This window comes from Hibiscus syriacus, unplaced genomic scaffold (assembly GCF_006381635.1).
Source record: "Hibiscus syriacus cultivar Baekdansim isolate YM2019G1 unplaced genomic scaffold, ASM638163v2 tig00111780_pilon, whole genome shotgun sequence".
In the NCBI taxonomy this organism is placed as follows: domain Eukaryota; kingdom Viridiplantae; phylum Streptophyta; class Magnoliopsida; order Malvales; family Malvaceae; genus Hibiscus; species Hibiscus syriacus.
The window spans coordinates 221,076-243,077 of NW_024063177.1; the positions used below are offsets into that span (position 1 = coordinate 221,076).

Here is a 22,002-nt window from a genome sequence, read left to right on the forward strand (position 1 = left end):
AAGCTTCCTCTCCATCCCGTAAACCCGAATTTACTCTCGAAAAATCAAAAGAAGATCTAGATCGGAGTAGATATAGATCCAAAGCTTCAACTTTTACCTTCTCCAACGCGACCCTTCGTTTCCCGGTACGCCCTCCAACGAAAGCCCTCGGCCTTTTATGATATTCTTTCAAAAAAACTCGAGTACTTTTTGATTTTTTGCTTGGTTTTGTTTATGTTTTTGTACGCTTTTTTCACTTGCTTTGCACAATGCTTTTTTCGTAGCTTTTCCGATTTGGTTGCTTTGTGTTTTGGCTCGTGTTTGGTTTTAGTTTGATGTTGTTGTGTTGCCTGTATTTTGTGTTTTTTTCAGCTCCAGTGATGCCCATTTTATAGCCTTCGAGGGGGTTTATCTCCCTTGAATCGAGCGTTGTGGTCCCAATTTCGAAGGTTTGTTGCTTGACCGGCTAAACGGGATGGGTCAGTCCTGATTTAGTCGGGATTATTTGCATGGTTTATTGTTTCATCATTGTGCGGCCGGAAATCTCGACCGGTTGTTGGCTTCGATCTGCCACGCGCTACATGTGTGGCATCAGTGTTGTATGATTTAGAGTTAAAAACCCTTTAATTTGGGCCATTGATTTGCGCCCGATCTGACGGCTGAAACCGTGTACGGCGCCTGGTTAATGTGTTGAAAACCCTAGACCTTTGTTGGGCTTCCCACCGAGTCTGTTTGTTGGGTCAGGCTTGCAGGCTCAGTTGGGCTTTGACCCGAACCTAGACTTTGGACCTGAACCACAAAAATAAAATAAAATAATAAAAATAATATATATATATATATATATATTGAAAACTTATATAATATATGGTTTTTAAAAACATTTTGAAAATATATATAATATATGGTTTTAAAAAACATTTTGAAAACTTATATAATATATGTTTTTAAAAACATTTTTGAAAAAATATATTATGGTTTTAAAAAACTTTTTGAAAATATAATATATAGTTTGAAAACTTTTTAATATATATATATATATATATATATATTTAAAATTATATATATATATATATATAAAAAGTTTTCAAAACTATATTATATAATTTTCAAAAAGTTTTTTAAAAACCATATATTATATATTTTTTTCCAAAATGTTTTTAAAAACATATGTTATATAAGTTTTCAAAATGTTTTTTAAAAACCATATATTATATATATTTTCAAAATGTTTTTAAAAACCATATATTATATAAGTTTTCAAAATATTTTTTAAAAACCACATATTATATATATTTTTAAAATGTTTTTAAAAATCATATATTATATAAGTTTTCAAAATGTTTTTTAAAAAACCATATATTATATATGTTTTCAAAATGTTTTCAAAAAACTATATAATATACATTTTCAAAACTATATATTATATATATTTTTAAAATGTTTTCAAAACTATATAATATATACATTTCAAAAATGATTTTTAAAAAACAAAAAATATACGACTCCGGAAGAAAATGAGTGTCTACATTGTGTAAATTGTATCAAATGATAACCTTGGCTTAATGGTTTGTTGCTTTCTCCATTGCCTAGGAGGTCCCAGGTTTGAATTCCTTATGTCCCTTTTCTTTGTTGATTTGTTTTCTTTCAATCAGAGGATGACATGTGTCACCTCTAATTGGAGAAAAATAACTCTATTAATTGAAAATAAATTAAAATAAATTTAATCATTCAATCGAATGATAACATGTGTCATAAACTTGTTACTAATGACGTATTACACCACATGATTTGAGGGTTATTTTTTAATTTATTAAAATTAAGACGAAATTAAAAGAATATATAAGTAACAAGGACTAATTATGTAATTATACTAAAATGATTTAATTGTCACGTTACCTATACCCTTAAATATTAACGGCATGCGGCTTGACTAAATCATTTAAAAAGTTGGATGGTTTGATTGATTAAATTGAAACGTTGATGTTTAAAATGAAATTCGGAAATAGTATAGTGATTACCCGTGTAGTTTACTCTTTTTTGTAGTTAGAAACTCAATATAATAATTCCTTATAATTGGGGGACTATTTTTATATTTTACCCTATTTTTGTTTATTTCTGTTTTAAAACTTATGTTGCATATCCTTATATTCAGAAACGCATAATCACTAACCTAACCCTCAACAAATCCGTTGTCTCACGGCGGAAAATCCCAGCAGTCAAAGGTATACTTTTTTTTCTTTTTTTTTTGGCTCGAAAGTCTTGGGTTTCACTTATTTCGAATTTGCTTTGTGGGGTGTCTCCATAACCATTTTGACTTGTGTTTTTTTTTTTGGGGAAATTAATTTTTTTTACACGTTGTCTCTTCCTCAATTGTCCACTCTCAGCGGTGGCGCCTGGGATACTTAGTATTTGTGACTTGTGAATACAAGCAAAGTCTAGTTTTTTTCTTTTTTCTTTCTCCTTTTCTAATTCAAGTCTTCGTATTTGAGACTTTGGTGGTGATAATCTCTTATGTTGATTCAATTTTTCATTTTAAACATCGGTATATGGTTTACTTTATCTATTGTTTTTGGTTCTGCTTGAAATCTCTTTTATTGATTTTTCTAATGATTCCACACTAATCATGTTTCCATGGCCTTTTTTCTTTTAATTATGATGGCAGATGGTAGAATATTATCCTGGCTATGATCACGTCATTTGGGACTTCATAGAATATGATAACGAGGATGCATTTGTTCCATGGATTCACTATCAAGCCCAATTAGTTGGTGGTTATGATGTGTATCAATCACTCATGTTATCAAAAATTTCGAGGGACATCACACAAAAATGGGCAGGTAAGTGTGGAATCGCTCTATACAAGGGAAGACAGGTCTCAAACTAGATATAATGCTGTTGATGATGTTATTGGTTGGCCTCCACTGCAAGGCTTTGTATACATGCCTGAATTACTTAACTTGCTTCTTCGCTCTGGAGCTCGAACTGACATCAGATTTCAGGGCCAGCTACCTTTAAACATGGCTATTCAGAAAATAAGGTATTAGTTTGGAATGTTTTCCTAGTTGATGAATGCTCATGCCTATAAAGCTTTCTCCTTTCTTGTATTACATTATGGAAGCAGGGCCTGAAAGTTTATTGATCAGATTTTTGTTATAACATTTTTCCTAGTTGATGAATGCTCATGCCTATAAAGCTTTCTCCTTTCTTGTATTACATTATGGAAGCAGGGCCTGAAAGTTGTATTGATCAGATTTTTGTTATATAACATGTATATATGCATGTCCGTTTCTTATTGCAGCTGGAATCCTCCCTTCAATGACTGGTCTACAACACAATCTCTCTACATGACAATTGTCTTTTGTCAATGCAAGACAGAATTTCTGGAGAACGTTAGATTGCTTTTTAGGGCCACGAACGAGGTTGAGAAAGAAATATTTGCTACGTGAAAGATGGGAAACTTATTGAGATAGCTGTCTTATTAACCGTAGCACGAGAAGAAGTTACATCACCGTCTCTTTTCACAAGCTTATGTTATCCTGCTTTGAATGGGAGTATGTCCCTTCGGCAATTGGTCTTATCAGAGATTGTATCACTAATGGCTTCACAAATAACATTAGTTTCTGCTAGTAAAGAGGTGCATGATGAGCTGAGCAATAAACTGGAAACAATGATGTCCATGTTACGAATGGTTGAAGTTTTTGAAAGGGTTGGTGATAAATCGAGCTATATCGTCGATACCTACCTAAGGTGTGCTTTTTACGATGCTTCTATTTCCCTTATTTAGTGGCACTTTAGCTTGTAAGTTAAAAATATTATGTCTAGGTCTGTCTTTTTTTCTTCAATATCTAATTTAATGGGATTTGTTTAACATCTATTTTTTTCTCTTTTGGTCTTGTGGCGGTGTGCACTTATGGTTTGAGTTAGTCTTTTTCTTGACTAAACATTGTCTTTTGATTTACAGTTGAGCGAGAAAGGATTGGCTGCACAAATTGCATGCTTGTTTATTAGTGAAGGATTTGCCGAATATAAAGACTTTGAATTGAAAAGGTTTCAAATTTTGCTTCTTCCATGTTGCCTATGATATTTTTCTTGCATTATCACATTTAGAAATTAAAAAAATGATAATATTTCTTCTTCTTTTAACAATCTAACTTTTCTTTTTAATTTATTTTGAAGCCTTATTCTTTCTACTGTCTTCTTTTGGTTTTGTTTTGATTTGTTCTGATATGATCCATGTGATGATAGACCAGTTTCATCTGTGAGCATGACAGAATTCCATAAGGACTTTTTGGAATTATTAGGTAATTGCCTTATTTGTTGCTCATTCGGATACTACTTAGATTGTAAAGCAAATAATAGGTGCGATTCATGCTACACCATAGTTTTGTTTCAATGAGAAAGTAAATTACCCTGTGAAAGTGAAGGCACTCAGTTGGAGGGTGGGACTACAAAGATTTACAAACATGATGTGGATGCCATGGTAAGTAAAAATGGTATTCTGTTGATTAATGAGCTGTTTAAAGTGTGTACATGGTGTCTAGTCTTATTACACCTTGAGACCAAGCTGATTATGTGCTTGTCATCTTATAAAACATAAAGTGGATTCCTCGGTTGTCCGACCAGCCACTAACTTTGGAGGCCATCCCAATACTCAATAATGGGATGATGCTAAGGGGTTTTTCCACTCAAAGTATCTCTTGAAAAACTATGGTAAAGGTTAATTTATTCCTGTGATATTTGCTAACATTATGAATGCCAGTTTCCAATTGCTGCATGCATTTCTCTCATGTTACTATGCTCTTGAATTGTTGTTTTTCTTCCTGTTAATGTACTTGTTATCATTATTGTTTAAGTTACTATTCGTATTTTTCATGCAGTTATCATCCTTATGAAAGATTGGACTCCCAAAAAATCCATCTTCAAGCTAGTTTGTATATTATGCCTACCACAGCTGGTTTGTTGTTTCATACGTTTTCCCAGTCTGCTCTCTTTAATGTTTTTATTTTAAGTAATTGTGCATTTCATTTCACTTCATTATCAGAAAGTATCCTTGGAGAGTATCAGGTTGGTTGCATGCAAAACTGAGGAGATCGAGGCCATTGTTGCAATTTGGCGAGGCAGGGAAGCTCATCGAACTGGCTTCACTGCTAATGGTGGCTCCAGAGAAGTTGATCGTAACCACCTCTCTGGGAAGCAATGATTTACATTCAAATGTCATTCGACGACGCATAATGAGTGATCTCCAGGCATCACTTGATGCGGAGGTCAGATTAATGGGTAGAAACAACAGTCAAAAGTTAGCTGAGAAATGTAAGGATGAGAAGGAAATTAAGTTGTCTGTACTCCTACTGCTGGAAGTGCTTGAGAGGGCTGGCAACTCTATTAACCAATATCTTCAATCAGACACATATAATGTACGTATCCGTTGTTAGATTGATGCTTTAAGATTTTACAATGCTAGCTGTTTCTTATGTTCTTCATTCATTGTTATGTAATGTATCATATTCTGATTTTACACATCAAACATAATATTATTGCAGGACGATACCAGATTGAGATTACAAATTGTTAGTGAAATTCAGAACCTGCTTAAAAAAGCAGGTTTTGCTTTGAAGCCCAATGACACAGATTTGAATGATATAAAATGGTATGACTGTTTGCATTCTAGTCATGCTTTCCATCAAGTGTCCGACATGGTCATATTTGGTTATATCTGTCATTACAAATTATCAAGTGCAATAATGTCTTTTTATTATATAATATATTACCTATGTTTATGTGACACCTATCATTTGATTGCACTAGTTTCTCACCCACATTGGATCCAGTTGATCGCACTAGTTGCCATTGGCATTGAGCCTCGTGAGTTTTCTGTTGCAGAAGTGAGTTACAATTTGTGTCTTTTTGCATTGCCTTCTATATTATATTTCCTTGGTCCGTATGTTGGATTAGTAACTTAAACAACGATAACGATTGGGTTGAGAATATTTTATTTTAGTTCGATTCCTTTGTAACTTAAACTTCGGCTTTTGCCTTTTCTTCTTGTCTCTGCATGTAAACATGTGGTTTTTTCTCAAACCAGTGGAATTTTCATATCTTGTACTGATTTGTTGTTTAGGAAAAGCATTTGTTTCGGTGTGCAAAGAGGGCTTCTGAGATCACCCTCAGCCGTAGGATTGAGACTGTTTCACACTATGGTACAGGGGAATTTGAAATGTCGTGGCCCTCTGGTTTCGGCGCCTAAGTCAATGGCTTTGACGCCTGGGATACCAAAGAGATAGGGTGGTTTTTATCTCTAGGGATAGATATCACCAAGGTGATAAAACGGTATGATATATATTCTCTCGACACGAATATTAGATGTTGTGTATTCAGACACAAAACTGAAACTTGTTCAAGTTAATTATTTTATAAAGTCAAGGTATCATTACGTATACTGAATTCATACGAAGACCGTCTAATCCTGGTCCTGTCTAACACCTATCACCTGGTCACATATTTGCTTGCTGCTACTTTGAACCATCATTGCATTACGTTGTTTCAGGTATGACTTGTTAGGTTCTCTGATTTTTGTTTTGTTTGGTTTGCTTACCATATTTTTAACAGTGTAAAAAATCAGAACCTTTTATTTGGGGTTTAAATGTGAAAGACCACGAATCAGATTTGGTCATGTCGTTTTGAATTTGTGCACTTTCATTATCCAAACCCCTCGTCTTCTTCTTCCACCCCTATTTTTTAATGAGCATCAATAATAAATAGCCAAGCCTTTGGGCAGCCTTAGACCATGTATACTTTCGCTTTAATACGGATCTCTTTGTCACCTCAGGTTACATATTTTATATTTCCTCTCTTTTCTTTATTATATCGACTTAAGCAGCCCACATCCCGAGCTCGAGCACACCTATCCCACTAGTGTTCCCTCACTCGTTCTCCACTCCAGTGTTGAAACTGTCGTGCAAGCCGCCGAGAGGGTGTTCAATCAGGCCTTGAAGAAGCTGCCATGACAGTCGCCTGCCCTGGATGAAATCCTTGCAGTACTCTTCGCTTTAAGGTAATCCACCGTGCCCATGCTGCAGAAAAGGCCCACGGTTACACCAATTTGGCAGATGATCAGTTGATTATCAGCCTTCTTGAAGATTCCAGATAGCTGATTTGATAAAGGAAGCTGGTGTTGCTCCGGCCAGAGAGAAATTTGAAGTCAAGAAGTTGAGGAAAAGAAGGGAAGAGGTGGAGAGTGCTTTAAGGGACAATACATTTCAAGCTTTGAAGACTTACGGATGAGATCTGGTAGAGCAGGTCAGGAAACATGATCTGGTGATCGGTCGAGACGAGGTCATCCGAAGAGTTATCTGGATCCTCTCTAGGAGAACTAAGAACAACTTGTTCTCATTGGTGAACCTGGTGTTCGGTAAAACTGTAGTTGTAGAGGTTTGTCTCAGAGTTGTGAGAGGAGTTGTTCCTAGTAATCTCAGCGATGTGAGAGTTATCACCTTGGATTTGGGCGCATTGTTTGCCGCGGCAAAATATATAGGTGAATTCGAGGAAAGATTGAATGTTGTATTGAAAGAAGTCGAGGAAGCTGAGGGAAAGTGATTCTCTTCATTGATGAAATCCATTAGTATTCAGTGCTCAGGTTAGCTAACCTCTTTATGCCTATGCTTGCTCAGAGTCAACTTCAATGCATTGTGCGATGACACTTGAGGAATATGGAAGTTTGTCGAGAAGGATGCCACATCTAAACAAAGGTTCCAAGGGGTTTATGTAGCTGAACAGAGCATTGCGGATATGTCTGCCTCCTTCGAGGGCTGAAAGAAAGAATGAGGGTCACCATGGTGTTAGTATTCAAGCCTGAGCCCTAGGGGTGGCAAAGCAGTTATCAATTGCTGCATTACTGGTATATAGCACGTTTCCTTGTTACATTTCATCTTTTAGCGCTCAGATTATTAGTACTTTCACGTGATACTTAGTTGCTTTGTTATTGTGGTGACGGTCGAGACGAGGTCATCCGAAGAGTTATCTGGATCCTCTCTAGGAGAACTAAGAACAACTTGTTCTCATGTGAACCTGGTGTTCGGTTAAAACTGTAGTTAGAGGGGTTTGTCTCAGAGTGAATTCGAGGAAAGATTGAATGTTGTATTGAAAGAAGTCGAGGAAGCTGAGGGAAAGTGATTCTCTTCATTGATGAAATCCATTTAGTATTCAGTGCTCAGGGTTAGCTAACCTCTTTATGCCTATGCTTGCTCAGAGTCAACTTCAATGCATTGTTGCGATGACACTTGAGGAATATAGGAAGTTTGTCGAGAAGGATGCCACATCTAAACAAAGGTTCCAAGGGGTTTATGTAGCTGAACAGAGCATTGCGGATATGTCTGCCTCCTTCGAGGGCTGAAAGAAAGATATGAGGGTCACCATGGTGTTAGTATTCAAGCCTGAGCCCTAGGGGTGGCAAAGCAGTTATCAATTGCTGCATTACTGGTATATAGCACGTTTCCTTGTTACATTTCATGCTTTAGCGCTCAGATTATTAGTACTTTCACGTGATACTTAGTTGCTTTGTTATTGTTTTTTTTTATTATTCAGGATGCCATCTTCTAGACAAGGCTATCGACTCAGTTGATGAAGCTTGCGTAAATTTGAGAGTTCAGCACGACAGTCGGCCCATCGGTTAGACCTGAACATATTGCAGAATGTAGAGGTTGTAAGCCGTTTGATTGACATTCCTGTTACGAGGCTCAGACAGTATGAGAAAGAGGCTGGTTGGGCTTCCAGAGAGGCTGCATCAAAGAGTTGTGGGACAGAACCAAGCAATCGGTGCTGCTGCAGTGGCTGTTTCGAGAGCAGGATTTGGGTGACCTCAACAACCAACAGGCTCGTTCCTTTTCTTGGGTGTTGGAAAGATGGAGCTCACTAAGGAAGTAGCAGAACAACTCTTTGATGATGAGAACCATCGAATCAAAATTGACATGTCTGGGTATATGGAGCAATATTCGGTTGCTCAACTTATCTGTACACCACTTGGGTATGCCGCTGCTCACAAGCTATGCATCCATTTTATGGGATTATACAATATTTACTCAAGTCATTTTCTCTTGTTTTGTGTTTATCAGGTATGTCGGACATGAGGAAGGCAGGCAACTTACCAAGGCGGTAAGGTGAAGGCCACACTTGTCTTCTTTGTCTTCGATGAAGTAGAGAAAGTGCATATCTTCTTCAACACTTTACTCAAAGTCCTGACGATGGTTGGTCAACTGACGGGCAAGGCTGAACTGTCGACTTCAGAAACCTGGTGATCATCATGACATCTAACCTTGGAGCAGAACATATTCTCTCGGGGCTTAGTGGAAAATCTTCTATACAGGTTTCACTCGCCTGAGTTATGCAAGAGGTAATTAAATGACCTAATTCTTATTTTTGTATCATGCTGAAGTTTGGTTTTGATGCATTCAAAGTACCAACACATCTTGTGGTTTGACAACACTAGGTCGGAGTTGTACAACAGGCTGGACGAGATCGTTATCTCTGATCCACTGTTGCATGACCAATATGTAACAGATGCAGCTCTGGAGTACGTATTAGCAGAGTTATGATCCGGTAAGTACCATCATAAATACTTTAAACTGTTAGGATTTGGATTTAGAATATGTTCAATTTTTCATGCAATCTATTATGTTGTGTTTTGCCCGTCTACGAGGACCACGACTTTGTCTTTGGCTTGCTTGGTATAGGTTTTATGGCACGAGACCTATAAGAGATGGCCGGAAATGGGTGGCACGAGACCTATAAGGAGATATCAAAACACAATTATTCTAAAATATAAACAATAACTTTTAAAGACCATATCAAGCATTAAACTACATGGGCATGTTTTAATTGATTGGAAAATTTCTTCAATTCTTCTGAAGGGGTTAATAGTGGTTTGGTGCATGAACTGTATCTTCTTTCTTAGTGTGAGGTATGTTCTTGTCACAATAATAAAGTGGGTAAACTACACAAGTGATCATTTAACTATTCAGCTATTGCCTCCTCTCATTTTGACCATCGATGTTTTAATTTGATTAATCATACCACTCAACTATTTAAATGGTTCAATCAAATTATTTGCCATTCAAATTTAACTTAACAGAGGGTGACATTTTAGTTAAAAATTTGGTATACATTTGGCCTATTACTTACCCAAGATATCAATTTATCCTAATTTTAATTATATTTAATGAATTTAGTCCTCTAATTAAAATGACACATGTCAGTCTCTAATTAAAAGGTCAAATTTATTTATAATCTATTTATTTCATTAAATTAGCTTTTCTACAATAGGAGGATGACATGTGTCACCCTCTTGTCTCAAGAAAACAAACGAAAGAAAGTTGAAATTTGAAGGATTCTTAACAGGGGCGTTAGGTTGTTAAGCAAATGAGCAACTACTAAGGCAAGGATACCAGATGTTTTGTGTTTTACAATATATGATACATATCTTGTATACTTATGTTTAAAATTTAATTCAAATGCATGACATTTATATCATAACTAATTAATATATTTTATTAAATATATCTTTATTAAATTTATTTTATTTTTATTTTAACTTCATATATATATATATATATATTATTTATCTTAACTTTAAAAAAAATATTTATTATTATCTTAAGTTAATAAAAAGATAAAATATATTATTTGAATTTAATTAATAAAAAAGTATTTTTTTAAGTTAATAAAAGAAGAAACTTTATCTTTAAAGTTAACATACGAGCAAAATTCATTTTCAAGTTAAAATAAAAATAAAATATATTTTTTAAAGTTAGGATATTAATTTAAGTTGAGACATATAAAATGTTATGAATTAAATTAAATTTTTAACATTAGTATATAAAGTATATACTGTATGTTGTGAAAATAAACTATCCAATACCCTTGCCTCAGTAGTTGTTCATGTGTTTATCCAAGTGCCCTGGTTGGTATCTCTTTAATGCCAACGTTGTGCAAGTAAAATATATTTCATGTGCATGTTGATCCAATAAAATTCATTTGCTTTATAATCAAGGGTGACACGTTGTAATTAAAAGTAGGATCAAATTGATATTTTGTGTAAGTAATAGGGATTAAATATAATTATACTAAAACTTTTAACTAACACGTCATTTTCTCTGTAAGTTTAAAACGGCGCGCGTGACTTGATTGAACCATTTAAATAGTTGGATAGTCTGATGATTAAATTGACGTCGGCTTAAAATGAAATTTGACAATAGTTAAATGGCCACCAGTGTAGTTTACCCTATAACTCCCAATGTTTGTGTTAATAATTGTTTTAGTCCTTTTGTTTTTTAAATACCTTAACTTCTAACATTTTAATTAAAATGGTTTGTTGATAAATCATTAATTGAATGATTATTTTATAATTTTTAATAGTTAAAAATTTAATAAAATATTTATAATTAAATAATTATTTTTAATTTTAATAATTGAGATTGAACAAATAATATTGTAACAATTTACATAATTTACCCTAAATTTTACTAATAATTATAAAACTTCGATCGATCCGTATAAAATGAAACTCCAATTACAAGTAGTTGAAGTTCTATCGACATTTGACAAGCTTTTTTTCTCTCTATTTATTAAATCCCCAATTTTCGATTTCTGCCGTTATTTCTAGGGTTTCCTCTCCCAAATCTCCCGAGATGCAAGACAACATCCGCCAATTAGTCACAAACTCTTCAATTTCCCAGCCGCCGGTCCCCGAAACCAACGACCAAGCTGCTCAATACGATCGTCAGTGCCACGGATTCTGGTATGACGCCGTTTTGGCGGGTTCGGCGCTTCTTTTCGTGGTTTACCTGGCGGTGAACGCTAAGAAGAATGTTGAGAAGCTGAGGAACGGAAGGTCGTACGTTTTGATTTCCTATTATGCCCTTCTCTGGCTTGCTGCCGGACTTAACCTTTCTTGGTGCTCTCTTCAGGTATATCTCCTATTTGTTTTTCCCCATTAAAAACGCATATGTTGTTTTGGATTTTATTGCTAGCTTTATCGAAATTTCTTCTGCTCTTTTATTCCTTTTTGTTACTGTAAATTTGGTGAATGAAGTTTTAAGAAACGAAATTTGATTTTATTAGCAGAAGTTGATAATTTATCAAGGGATAATGACAAAGCAGAAGGCTTTGAATAAGCCTTGCAACTTATTTTTAGTCAGTTTTGATTAAATATGTTTTTGTTGGTTTTGTTTAGCTTTCCGACTTAATAATCTTTAAGTACAATGCAAATAGCCAAAGTAACAATCAAATGGAGTTTTATTTCAAGCTATCTTACTCCAAAATTCCTTGTTTCTCATGAATGTCTGTATCTAATGCATGTCCGGATATGGATAGAGGATATACCCCTCCAAGTACATGAAAAACCTTAAAAAAAATATTGTAGATACCTATGTCAGACATGTTCTTATAATCGATACTCGTACCTGAGTCCGAGTAGTTGATTTGAACTTTTTCTAACCTTTTGCATATAAGGTATGGATATGATAATTGAAAGCATCTAAAAGTTCTTATTGTTTCGCTCACAATTGAAACTTTAAAACATTGTTTGGAGCTGATTTTTATTAGTTTCTGATTGTTAAACTTGATTGATGAACAGTCATGGCAATGTGCTAATGGAAGGGAGGTTGCTTGGAATCTTCTGTCACTATTAACCACCTCTGGGTTGTTATGTTTAGAGATCAGTTTGGTGGGTTTCTTACTTCAGGAGAGTTATGCAAATGGGCGGGAAGCTTTAGCACGTATTTTCACTATCTCAGGGATCATTGTTGCTGTCGATATGCTTCTCAAGGTAACTTCTCAATATTAGTTGACAATGTTAAATTGTTGAGGTAGTTGTTCTCTGTAGTGTCATCATTCATCAAGAACATGTGATTTTCCCTTTTCAGGTAAACTTGAGAAAGTCGGGCAGGGGAGATATGATGATCTTTATATTAAATCCAGAAAAAAGAAAGAAAAAAAAAACTATGCAGCTTGTTGTGAACTGTTCTGAAAATCAATTTCATTTGTGTGTTATTTTCAGTCTTCTTTCTTGTATGATTATTTTGCAGGCAATCTATATTTTTGGATTTGGGGTCCTGCTCTTCTTTGATGATGTTGGAGGCACTCACCGAATGAAGTGGGGGTTGTGGATCATTCAAAAATTATTACTCACTGCTGTTTATGGCTACATCTTGTTTGTGCATTTCTCAAAATGGAAACAGAAATTGCCCCGTGAGTACATTTTCAATTATATACAGGGCATGTTTTTTCTTGATTGCTACAGCATTCTATAACTCGTCAACATTCTTTTCAAAACTATGCAGCTCGACCGGCATTCTACAACTACGTAGTTATCATGTTTGCTGTTAGTGGTATTGCACTGTTTAGTTCGGGGCTGGCTGCTTTTGGAATAGGCTTTAGTAGTTGGTAGGTTGTGTTTTTCTCTTTTCCTCTGAATGCAGCATCTGATGCCTAATAATTGTTGATTATGATGCTCCAACTCGGTATTTTTATATTCAGACATGGGTATAAGGATATTATATACCTGTAAATTTGATCCGAATTTGAAAACCCAACCAACAACGTGAACCCATCTGACCTAAACCTAAATTAACTTGAACTTGAAATGACCTGAACAAGTTACCAGAACCCAAAATTGAACCAAACCAAAATGACTTGAAAATTTTAGAGCCCGAATTGACCTGACCCTAGAACCAATCCAATCTGATGTTGGACGGGTGATCACATCCTACGCTTGTAACCAAGTTTGAGTAACATAGATTGACATCTGATATCTATTCAGTAGAAAGAGACCAAATTAGGCTTTTCATATTATAACATGCTACGTCTTTTCTTCAGGTTGTACTATTTGGTAGTCATCTACTATCACTCGGTCTATCTCCCTTTCCTGTATATAACTTTCCTAGCCGACTTTTTCCGGGTAATTTTTTCCCATGAATTGGTTACAAACTTTAATGGTTTCCACCCTGATTGTGCAGTGAAGTTAACACAAATTTTCTGATTAGCAGGAAGAAGATTTTCTGTTGGATAATGCATATTACTCTGAGATGAGAGATGCCGGGTTCTTTGATGCAGATTGGGAATAGTGACTGCAACACTTGGTAAGAACATTTGACTGCATATTTGTAAATAAATTCAAAAAGGTTAACAAGTAATTTACCACTTTACTTATGAAGGTGATTCGTACTTATTTTTTCTTTTCTTTTTCGATTTAAGTTTGCAAATTAGGGGTGTAATTGAGTCGACCTCAAGGTGTAACAAAATTTTGAGCTAGACTCGATCTTATTTCACTTTTAACGCTTAAGTTGACTCATAGAAAACAAGTTGGGTCAGGTCGGGTCCGGCTTTTGATTGTTAGAGTCTGAGTTTGACTCATTTTTAACGACCTTAATTTTGTTACCAAAGGCTATTTTTTAGTCTAATATTTTCCCCCAACTTTTTTCACGTTGTATCGTCCAAGGGAATTTCACGATTATTTTAACCCATCTGCACTTCTAGATGTGACCTTTGGGTGATTATAGCTAACTCATTTTTGTTGCGACATAATTCTTTGTTTTGGTTATATACAAAAACAAAAACAAAACCTGATATAAATTAATCGTCATTTAAGATTACCTAATATAATTTTAATTTTTTTCAGTTTATTTCTATTTTGGGACATATATGGTGACATGTAGGAGTGAGTATTCGATTGAATGAGTGAATATTTTGAATTAGTTGAATTAATGAGTCTAATCTATTATTTAATTTATTTATTTATTTTAGTCGAATCATATTATTTGAGTTTAAATTTAAAACATTAAAAGGTCAAGTTAAAAAACTTCTTTCAAAGAAAAATAAAATTTTGTTCGATAACTGATTTACTTGGTAAATGTTTAAAGATAATTTTATATAATTTTAAAGAGTTTTTAAAGAAATTATATATATTTATAATTTTTAATATATCTTTATAAATTTATACTTTATAATATGGTTCTATTGTAAATTTGTGAAAAGATTTTTACATTTATTTTTGGAAATTTGGATATTTTAGTTGAAGGATCAATTAATTTATTTTTAAAATTGAAAATAATTATATATTAATTTTTAATCGGTTTTTTTATATTTGAATCGTAAAAGTTCAATTTGTCTCAAATTAAAAAAGTTATATTCGTTAATTTGATTAACTTAAGTTGAATTAAATTTTACTCACTATAATTACACAATGCTTCATTTACTGTAGGCCTAAACAGCAGTATATTCGCCGATTGTATCATATGGAGGCTCCCCAAATATTTGAGAACCTTTGGTCTATGTTTCTTTGATTATTTATTTGTCTTAAAGTATTTGTGGCCTACACATATTAGGGTTTGTACATGGGAAAATGATACTCCGGTTCAATTATGTATAAATCTTATAAAACAAGTGTTCATACTTGTGTCAGACTTAGCCACGTTTGTTTTATAAAAAATAATTTGCATTTGGATCCTTCATTTAAAATAGAGAAAATAACCTCAGTGACCAAAAATCTCATATAATATATGATTTTAACCAACTTTTTCTGGATTTGCCAAAATGACCAACAAAATCGCAATGCGATCGCTAATTCGCAACGCGATCTCCATTATCGCAAATTCGCGTTGTATTTTCGCAATGCGATAGTTGAAAATCGCGTTGCGATTGTCTACAGTATCGTTGCGATTTTCCCAATTCGCAATGCGAATAAGTAAATCGCAACGCGAATTGGGAAAATCGCAATGCGAATAAGTAAATCGCAACGCGAATTGGGAAAATCGCAATGCGATACTGACTATCGCAATGCGATAATAAAAAATCGCAACGAGATACTTACTTTCGCAACGCGATACTGACTTTCGCAACGCGATAATACATAATCGCAATGCGATTTTAAAGCGCCATTAGTATCCCTGGCCAAGTATTTTATTTTTAAATTCCAAAAACATGAATATTAATATTGGAACACTGACTGTCCACAGTATATCCCGTAATCGCAACTCATAACCTAAAACCTAAAAATCACAACTCAGCCCCATCTCCATCTCTCACTCTCTCACCCATCTCCGACGAAATCCGTCCCCATCTCCGGCGAAATCCGTTCTCCATCTCTCAGAGCCACCCTCACAATCAGAAAATGGAAAATCAACCAAATCAAACCAACGAGGGTTAGTTTTTTTTAATTATTTTCTTTTGAAATTTTTGCATATTATTAGGTTTTTCATATTGAAATTGATGATAATTTACTGGTAATTTCAATAATAGATTAACCATTCACTTAGATTGCTTATTAAATCAACCAAGAATCGCAACGCGAAATGCAAATCGCAACGCGATTTTAGTTTCGCGTTGCGATTCTCTCGTTGCGATAGTCATTTTCGTGTTGCGATAGTCATTTTCGTGTTGCGATTTTCATTTTCAGAACTATTCTTCTTCTGCAAATTGAAACTTGAATGAATTGCATTACTTCAACCAAAAACAAAGACAAATACGAAATTCACAGTGTGCATATTTAAGTTTGAAGAATAAACTACTACTATTTATGTTTATTATTGTTTTTGGTATATCTTCACAGTGTAGTTTTTGGTATATCTAATTTAGTATGTTTATTGTTTTTGTAGAACTTTTATTCGGCTCAATTGACCTTGAGAAATAAGTCAGCCTGGCCAAAACATTGCGTCGAAGCTTTCACCTGCACAAAGAAAAATGTTTGAGGATACATGCTTCGGGCCATGGCTGAAAGTAAACATCCCGGTGGAGATGCGATGTTGACACATGTTTCTTCAAACCATGACTAGCGATCTACCAGAGACTATACAACGTCGTGATGGAGAGATATGGTTTGATTTTCTACCGGCGTATACGTGTTTTGGGCGGGAGTTTTGCTTAATCACCGGTCTACGCTTCGATACATGATGTAGGTCGGTACACTAGACACATTACCCGCCCATCATGGCTATCCCAGGTTTTTCCTGAGCTGGAGAGGCCGAGTCTACACGTAGAAGACCTGACAAGATTTTTGAATAATAAAGATGGTTTTACTCGGATGGATGACGTCGACGTTGTCCGAGTATGCCTTCTAATTTCTTTTGCATGCCGGCTTTTAGGCAGAGAGGCCAGATAACCTATTCCAAATGATCTAATCAATTGGTAGAACTTAAATGCGTGGAACCTGTTTCGTGGGGCTCGTATTTATGGAAAGCTACATGGAATAAGTTATCGTCTGCCTTGGATGATCGAAAAAAGTTTGCATGGCGATGGTTCCAAATACACTTTGACAGGCTTTTTGGGCCTTTATGGTAAGAATTTTTTATATGATGTTTCCAAAATTATAAGTATTATTTAACAATTACTAATGTTTGTTATTATATTGTTTGTAGATTTGGATATTTGAGGCCTTTTCCGCCATGAAGACATATGCAATAAAAATTTCAAATGATATTCCCAGGGCTATTTCCTGGAAGAGGAAACGGGCCTTGCAATGGGAAGATTTACTACGGTATACTATAATAATGTAAGTTAACATAAATACTACCATATGTTTTATAACAATTATTACTAGTACACGTTTAACTTTGTTTGAGCTTTTATTGTTGAGCTCTAAGTCGTCCCGGAAATTACCCATTACTATTAATGGAGTTTTTTCGAGCTCTATTCAACAGTGGTACTACAAGAAAAGAAACCATGCATTTATTATTTCTTTGAATTCGTAACTTATCATATATTTTACTAAGTATTATTTATTTAAATTTACAGGAACATTGGAACATCGTGTTACACCATGGACTGAAAAAGATAACGAAACGTGTTGTGAAGTCACGTCATGGAGAGTTGAACCATGTTCAAACACTTTGTTTGAAGTACTGGATAATAACTAAATGGGCTTGTCGATCTAAATGCAAGGACGTGTAGTTGTATGAAATGGCAAACATCTGGTTATCCATGTAGCCATGTTATAAAAGTTGCTCTTCATCTAAACCAAGATAATTCAAGCACATACGCTATGGATTGCTACACTACAGAAGTATATCGACAGACTTATGCCGAGATTGTCTACCCTATTTCACATCCTTCTGAGGTGGGACATACAGATGACTTACAAACAGTTTTGCCACCAGCCATGGACAGAAGGCTACATGGCCGACTAAAAAGTCACGATCGTATACCGTCTAAGGGTGAAGAGAATAAAAGATCGACATGTAGTCGGTGCAAGGAAAGTGGTCATACAAGGTTGACATGTGGATCACCAGTGCCATCACAATCATCTTTTCCTCTACCAAAATATAGATCATCATCAAAATCCAAAGCTCATATGGTATCAAGAAAAAGGTAATCAAAATCGCAATCATCTTTAAAATCCCAATCACAACTGGCTTCACCTTTTGGGACTGTTAACTTAGGTAATTTTTAAATGCAAACGTTGTATTATGTAGATTTTATGTGAACTTTTAACATTTTCAGTTAGGCATGTATTAGTAACTTGTGTTTGAAAATTGCTATGATAGTTCCAGTTGTTATCACTTAATAGGCAATCATCTTAATGTCCATCGCACGCGGAAATTACTATCGCATGCGAAATGAAAATCGCAACGAGAGAATCGCATGCGAAATGAAAATCGCAACGCTAATTCGCAATGCGAATGAAAATCGCAACGAGGGAATCGCAATGCGAAATGAAAATCGCAACGCGAATTTAATTTCGCGTTGCGATTTTCATTTCGCATTGCGATTCTCTCGTTGCGATTTTCATTTCGCATTGCGATTCTCTCGTTGCGATTTTCATTTTGCATTGCGATAGTACTTTTTGCATTCAACATAATGCAGATTGAAATCAACAAAATCAACCATTACATTTCAATCAATTAACAAGCACAAATAATTATATTAACATCAAATTAAACAAATCAACTTTTACAAATCACCTTTACAAATCAATTAAACAAACAATCAAAAAATAAGCAATAATTATTAGAGAAATAAACATTTCTACTATTGAATCAACTTTTGCAGCCATACATCATTTTCACGCAGCTCCTTCTGAGATTAACCTGCATAAACCAAACATTTGCTCAAACAACACTTTCTACACATCTAAAACCTACAAACAGCAAATTATTGATTCTAGGTACTTAACCAAACATTTTCAACCACAAGCCTATAAACATACCAATTGTTTATGGACATTTTTAAACGCGGATGCAGTAGGCAGCGTCTCGTAATATCGATCTAAGCCATATAATGTCGAAACCACAAGCCTACTGCATCTCTCTATCTCGGTGGGAGGTAGATACTTTATACTTCCTGTGATCAAACGGTCCACGCCAAGCATACGAGAGGACCACAATCCCCTCTGGGTCCTTTCGTTTGTTGTGGTGCGGTCTTGTCTCTGCTAACTGTAATATGAGCTTCTTTGGCTTCTTGTTTCCAGAAACGAGTCCAATAATTTATCGCATCCAAGTATTTAGCCAATAAGAGCTCCATCCTTAAATATCTCTTAAATCAGCCAATGATATGTAATTTATATGCTGTCATATACTATTGCCTTAAGGGATGGGATCTGAAGCTCGACGAGAAGCCAATGGTTACGTTCCAAACAGGGAAACACCTGCAATCATAAGTACTAATTCATTCATTTGCGCACTTATTTATGAATACCTTTAAACTCAATCTAAAATAAACTAACCTATCGACCTCCCACCATGCATGATAAGTTTAGCTTGTCCATTGCCCAACGCAAATGATTCATCTCGTTGATTCTTCAAGTGAACGACGTTAAGACGTCGCATAATTGTATACCGTGTATTTCTTTATTTTCCTTAAGTTTCCTAATTATTAGAAGACGTGACACCCACGCATCAATATGTTTTACAAAAAAATACATATATTAGTAACTTACATAAATTTACAAAAAAATAATCAAATGAAAATATAAGAAAAATATAAGACTTACCCCTCCATCGAAATAGCCATTGTCTTCGACTCCTAATAATACGCCCCACCAAGACCGATCAAGCAACAAATAGATATCATCATTGAGCTTGCATATGCAGTGAAACACCCCTGGCTTCGCTCATGTAGATAAAAATCAACTGCGGTCTTAGCCCAAAGGGTGTTATCCAGAATTGTGTCCGGTAGTTGTTTCCTCTCCTTAAGATACCGGTATGGTACTGGCCGGTAACTCATACGAGAGCCAACTTGAATCCATCATGTCCGGCACGTCAGAGGTTTCTCAAGAATCCTACATATGACCCATGTGAATCGGGCTCTTGAATGGTGGAGGACCTCTTCAACGATGACAGTGGCCTCTTGAACGGTGGGAGGGGACTCTCGAGGAATGATAGGGGCCTCTTCAACGATAGGAGTGGACTCTTGAGGGATGATAGGCGAGTCGGGCTTCTTCTTGCGGTGTCTTCGCACTATTGGGTATACGGAGACTTAATAGCACGTGCACGCCGTCTGATGCGTGAACTCTGTCGTGCAGAAAAACCCGACGTAAAGCATCCACCTTATCGTTCCGCTAAATAAAAAATACAATATCAGTAAATAACAGACATGATATTTAAACAGTGAAAAAAGATAATATTTCAAACTTCAACCAAAAGACAAAACAAAGACAAATACTAACTTCACAGTGTTAAAGTAAAAAGTTTAGCAGTTTTGGCAGCAACCGAATAATTTATTAAGCAATCTAAGTGAAATGGTTAATTTAAGTGAAATTACGAGTAAATTATCATCAAGTTAATATGGAAAATCTTAAACTTACCTCGTTGCGTAGAGTATAAACCTCATTCTGCAACGATACTACCATCTCACGTAGAGCGGCAACCTCACACGTAAAGTAGACACCTCCACACGCCATGCACCATCGTTATCGCGTAGAGTACCGATCTCCTCACGCAAGGCATTGACCTCATCACGTAACTCCCTTGACTCATCCCGTGGAGGTGGAGAACAGGGAGATAGAAGTCGTGGCATCTTTGTCGGTCGCTATCATGAGTGATGGTGGAGAAGAGACGATGTGACGGGATAGGTGATGGCTCTCGTTGTAGAGGTGTATAGTCGGGTCGATCAGGTGATGGCTCTGGGTGAGGTGATGGCTCTCGAAGTGGAGGAAGTGGAGGCTGCTCATCATTCGTGCCATCAAAAAAACGCTGACTAGCTTGCCACCAATCAGTGGCAGCTCAGCCTCCGTGGTGTCATTCTCATTAATGGAGTGTTGGCCTCCTAAAAATATAAAAACTAAAACAAAGTTAAACTTCTACTATTAATAACTTGTTATATATGATAGTATTTGTGTTAACTTACATTATTTATTGTCGCATATGGTATTAAGTCTTCCCAATCCAACATACATTTCCTCTTCCAGGAAATAGCCCTAGGAATATCATCTGAGGATTTAATGCATATGTCCGCATGCTGGGGAAAGCCTCGAATATCCAAATCTACAAACAATATAATAACAACATTAGTAATGTTAAATAATTAATTATATTTGAAAACATTATTATAAATTCTTACCTAAAGGCCCAAACAAAGCCTGACAAAGTGTATTCGACCCATCACCCCGCAAACTTTTGCGGTCATCAAAGGCAGACGACAACTTAGTCCAGGTAGTTTTCCATATATACGAACCCCACGGAAACAGATTCCATGCATTTAGGTCCTCTACCAATAATATTAGCTCCTGAGGAATAGGTTGTGGCCTCTCTGCCTAAAAAGCCGACATACAAGTAGTAGAAGGCATTACACAACATCGACGTCATTCATCCGAGTAAAACCATCTTTCTTATTAAACAATTTCTTCATGTCGTCGACGTGTAAGTTCGGCTTCTCTATTGACTCATCAGGAAAAACCCTGGATAACCATGATGGACGGTGATATGACGAGTACCGGCCTACATCATCGTGTCCGATCGTAGACCAGTGATTAAGCAGAACTCCTTCCGCCCAAAACAAGTATACGCCGGTGAAAATGAAACCATATCTCTTCACACGTGTATA

At 35.5% G+C, this 22,002-nt stretch overlaps 2 protein-coding genes and 1 pseudogene across 7 annotated transcripts in view; all 3 read left to right on the forward strand.

Annotated features, from left to right (window-relative positions):
- Positions 1 to 5,860, forward strand: part of LOC120170529 — an 88,104-nt gene extending 82,244 nt beyond the window's left edge. For 4 of the 6 annotated variants that reach the window (XM_039178482.1, XM_039178481.1, XM_039178488.1 and 1 more), the window contains 4 exons: positions 4,857 to 4,933; positions 5,021 to 5,393; positions 5,520 to 5,626; positions 5,785 to 5,860. In XM_039178482.1, the coding sequence (XP_039034413.1) occupies positions 4,857 to 4,933; positions 5,021 to 5,179 (236 nt within the window). In that variant the 3' untranslated portion in view covers positions 5,180 to 5,393; positions 5,520 to 5,626; positions 5,785 to 5,860. Of the gene's footprint in view, positions 1 to 2,120; positions 2,202 to 2,641; positions 2,817 to 2,907; positions 3,017 to 3,277; positions 3,727 to 3,940; positions 4,027 to 4,224; positions 4,281 to 4,376; positions 4,460 to 4,578; positions 4,690 to 4,856; positions 4,934 to 5,020; positions 5,394 to 5,519; positions 5,627 to 5,784 lie in introns of those variants that run through there. The other 2 variants (XR_005520780.1, XM_039178485.1) reach the window with 2 other exon arrangements.
- Positions 5,211 to 9,868, forward strand: LOC120170512 (annotated as a pseudogene).
- Positions 9,869 to 11,605: 1,737 nt separating this feature from the next.
- Positions 11,606 to 15,325, forward strand: LOC120170532 (protein CANDIDATE G-PROTEIN COUPLED RECEPTOR 2-like). Its single transcript, XM_039178491.1, has 7 exons — positions 11,606 to 11,936; positions 12,605 to 12,796; positions 13,056 to 13,218; positions 13,311 to 13,413; positions 13,846 to 13,927; positions 14,016 to 14,108; positions 15,230 to 15,325. Exons 1-6 carry the CDS (start codon positions 11,658 to 11,660, stop codon positions 14,091 to 14,093), a joined length of 897 nt encoding a protein of 298 aa, XP_039034422.1. The 5' UTR covers positions 11,606 to 11,657; the 3' UTR covers positions 14,094 to 14,108; positions 15,230 to 15,325.
- Positions 15,326 to 22,002: the final 6,677 nt, after the last annotated feature.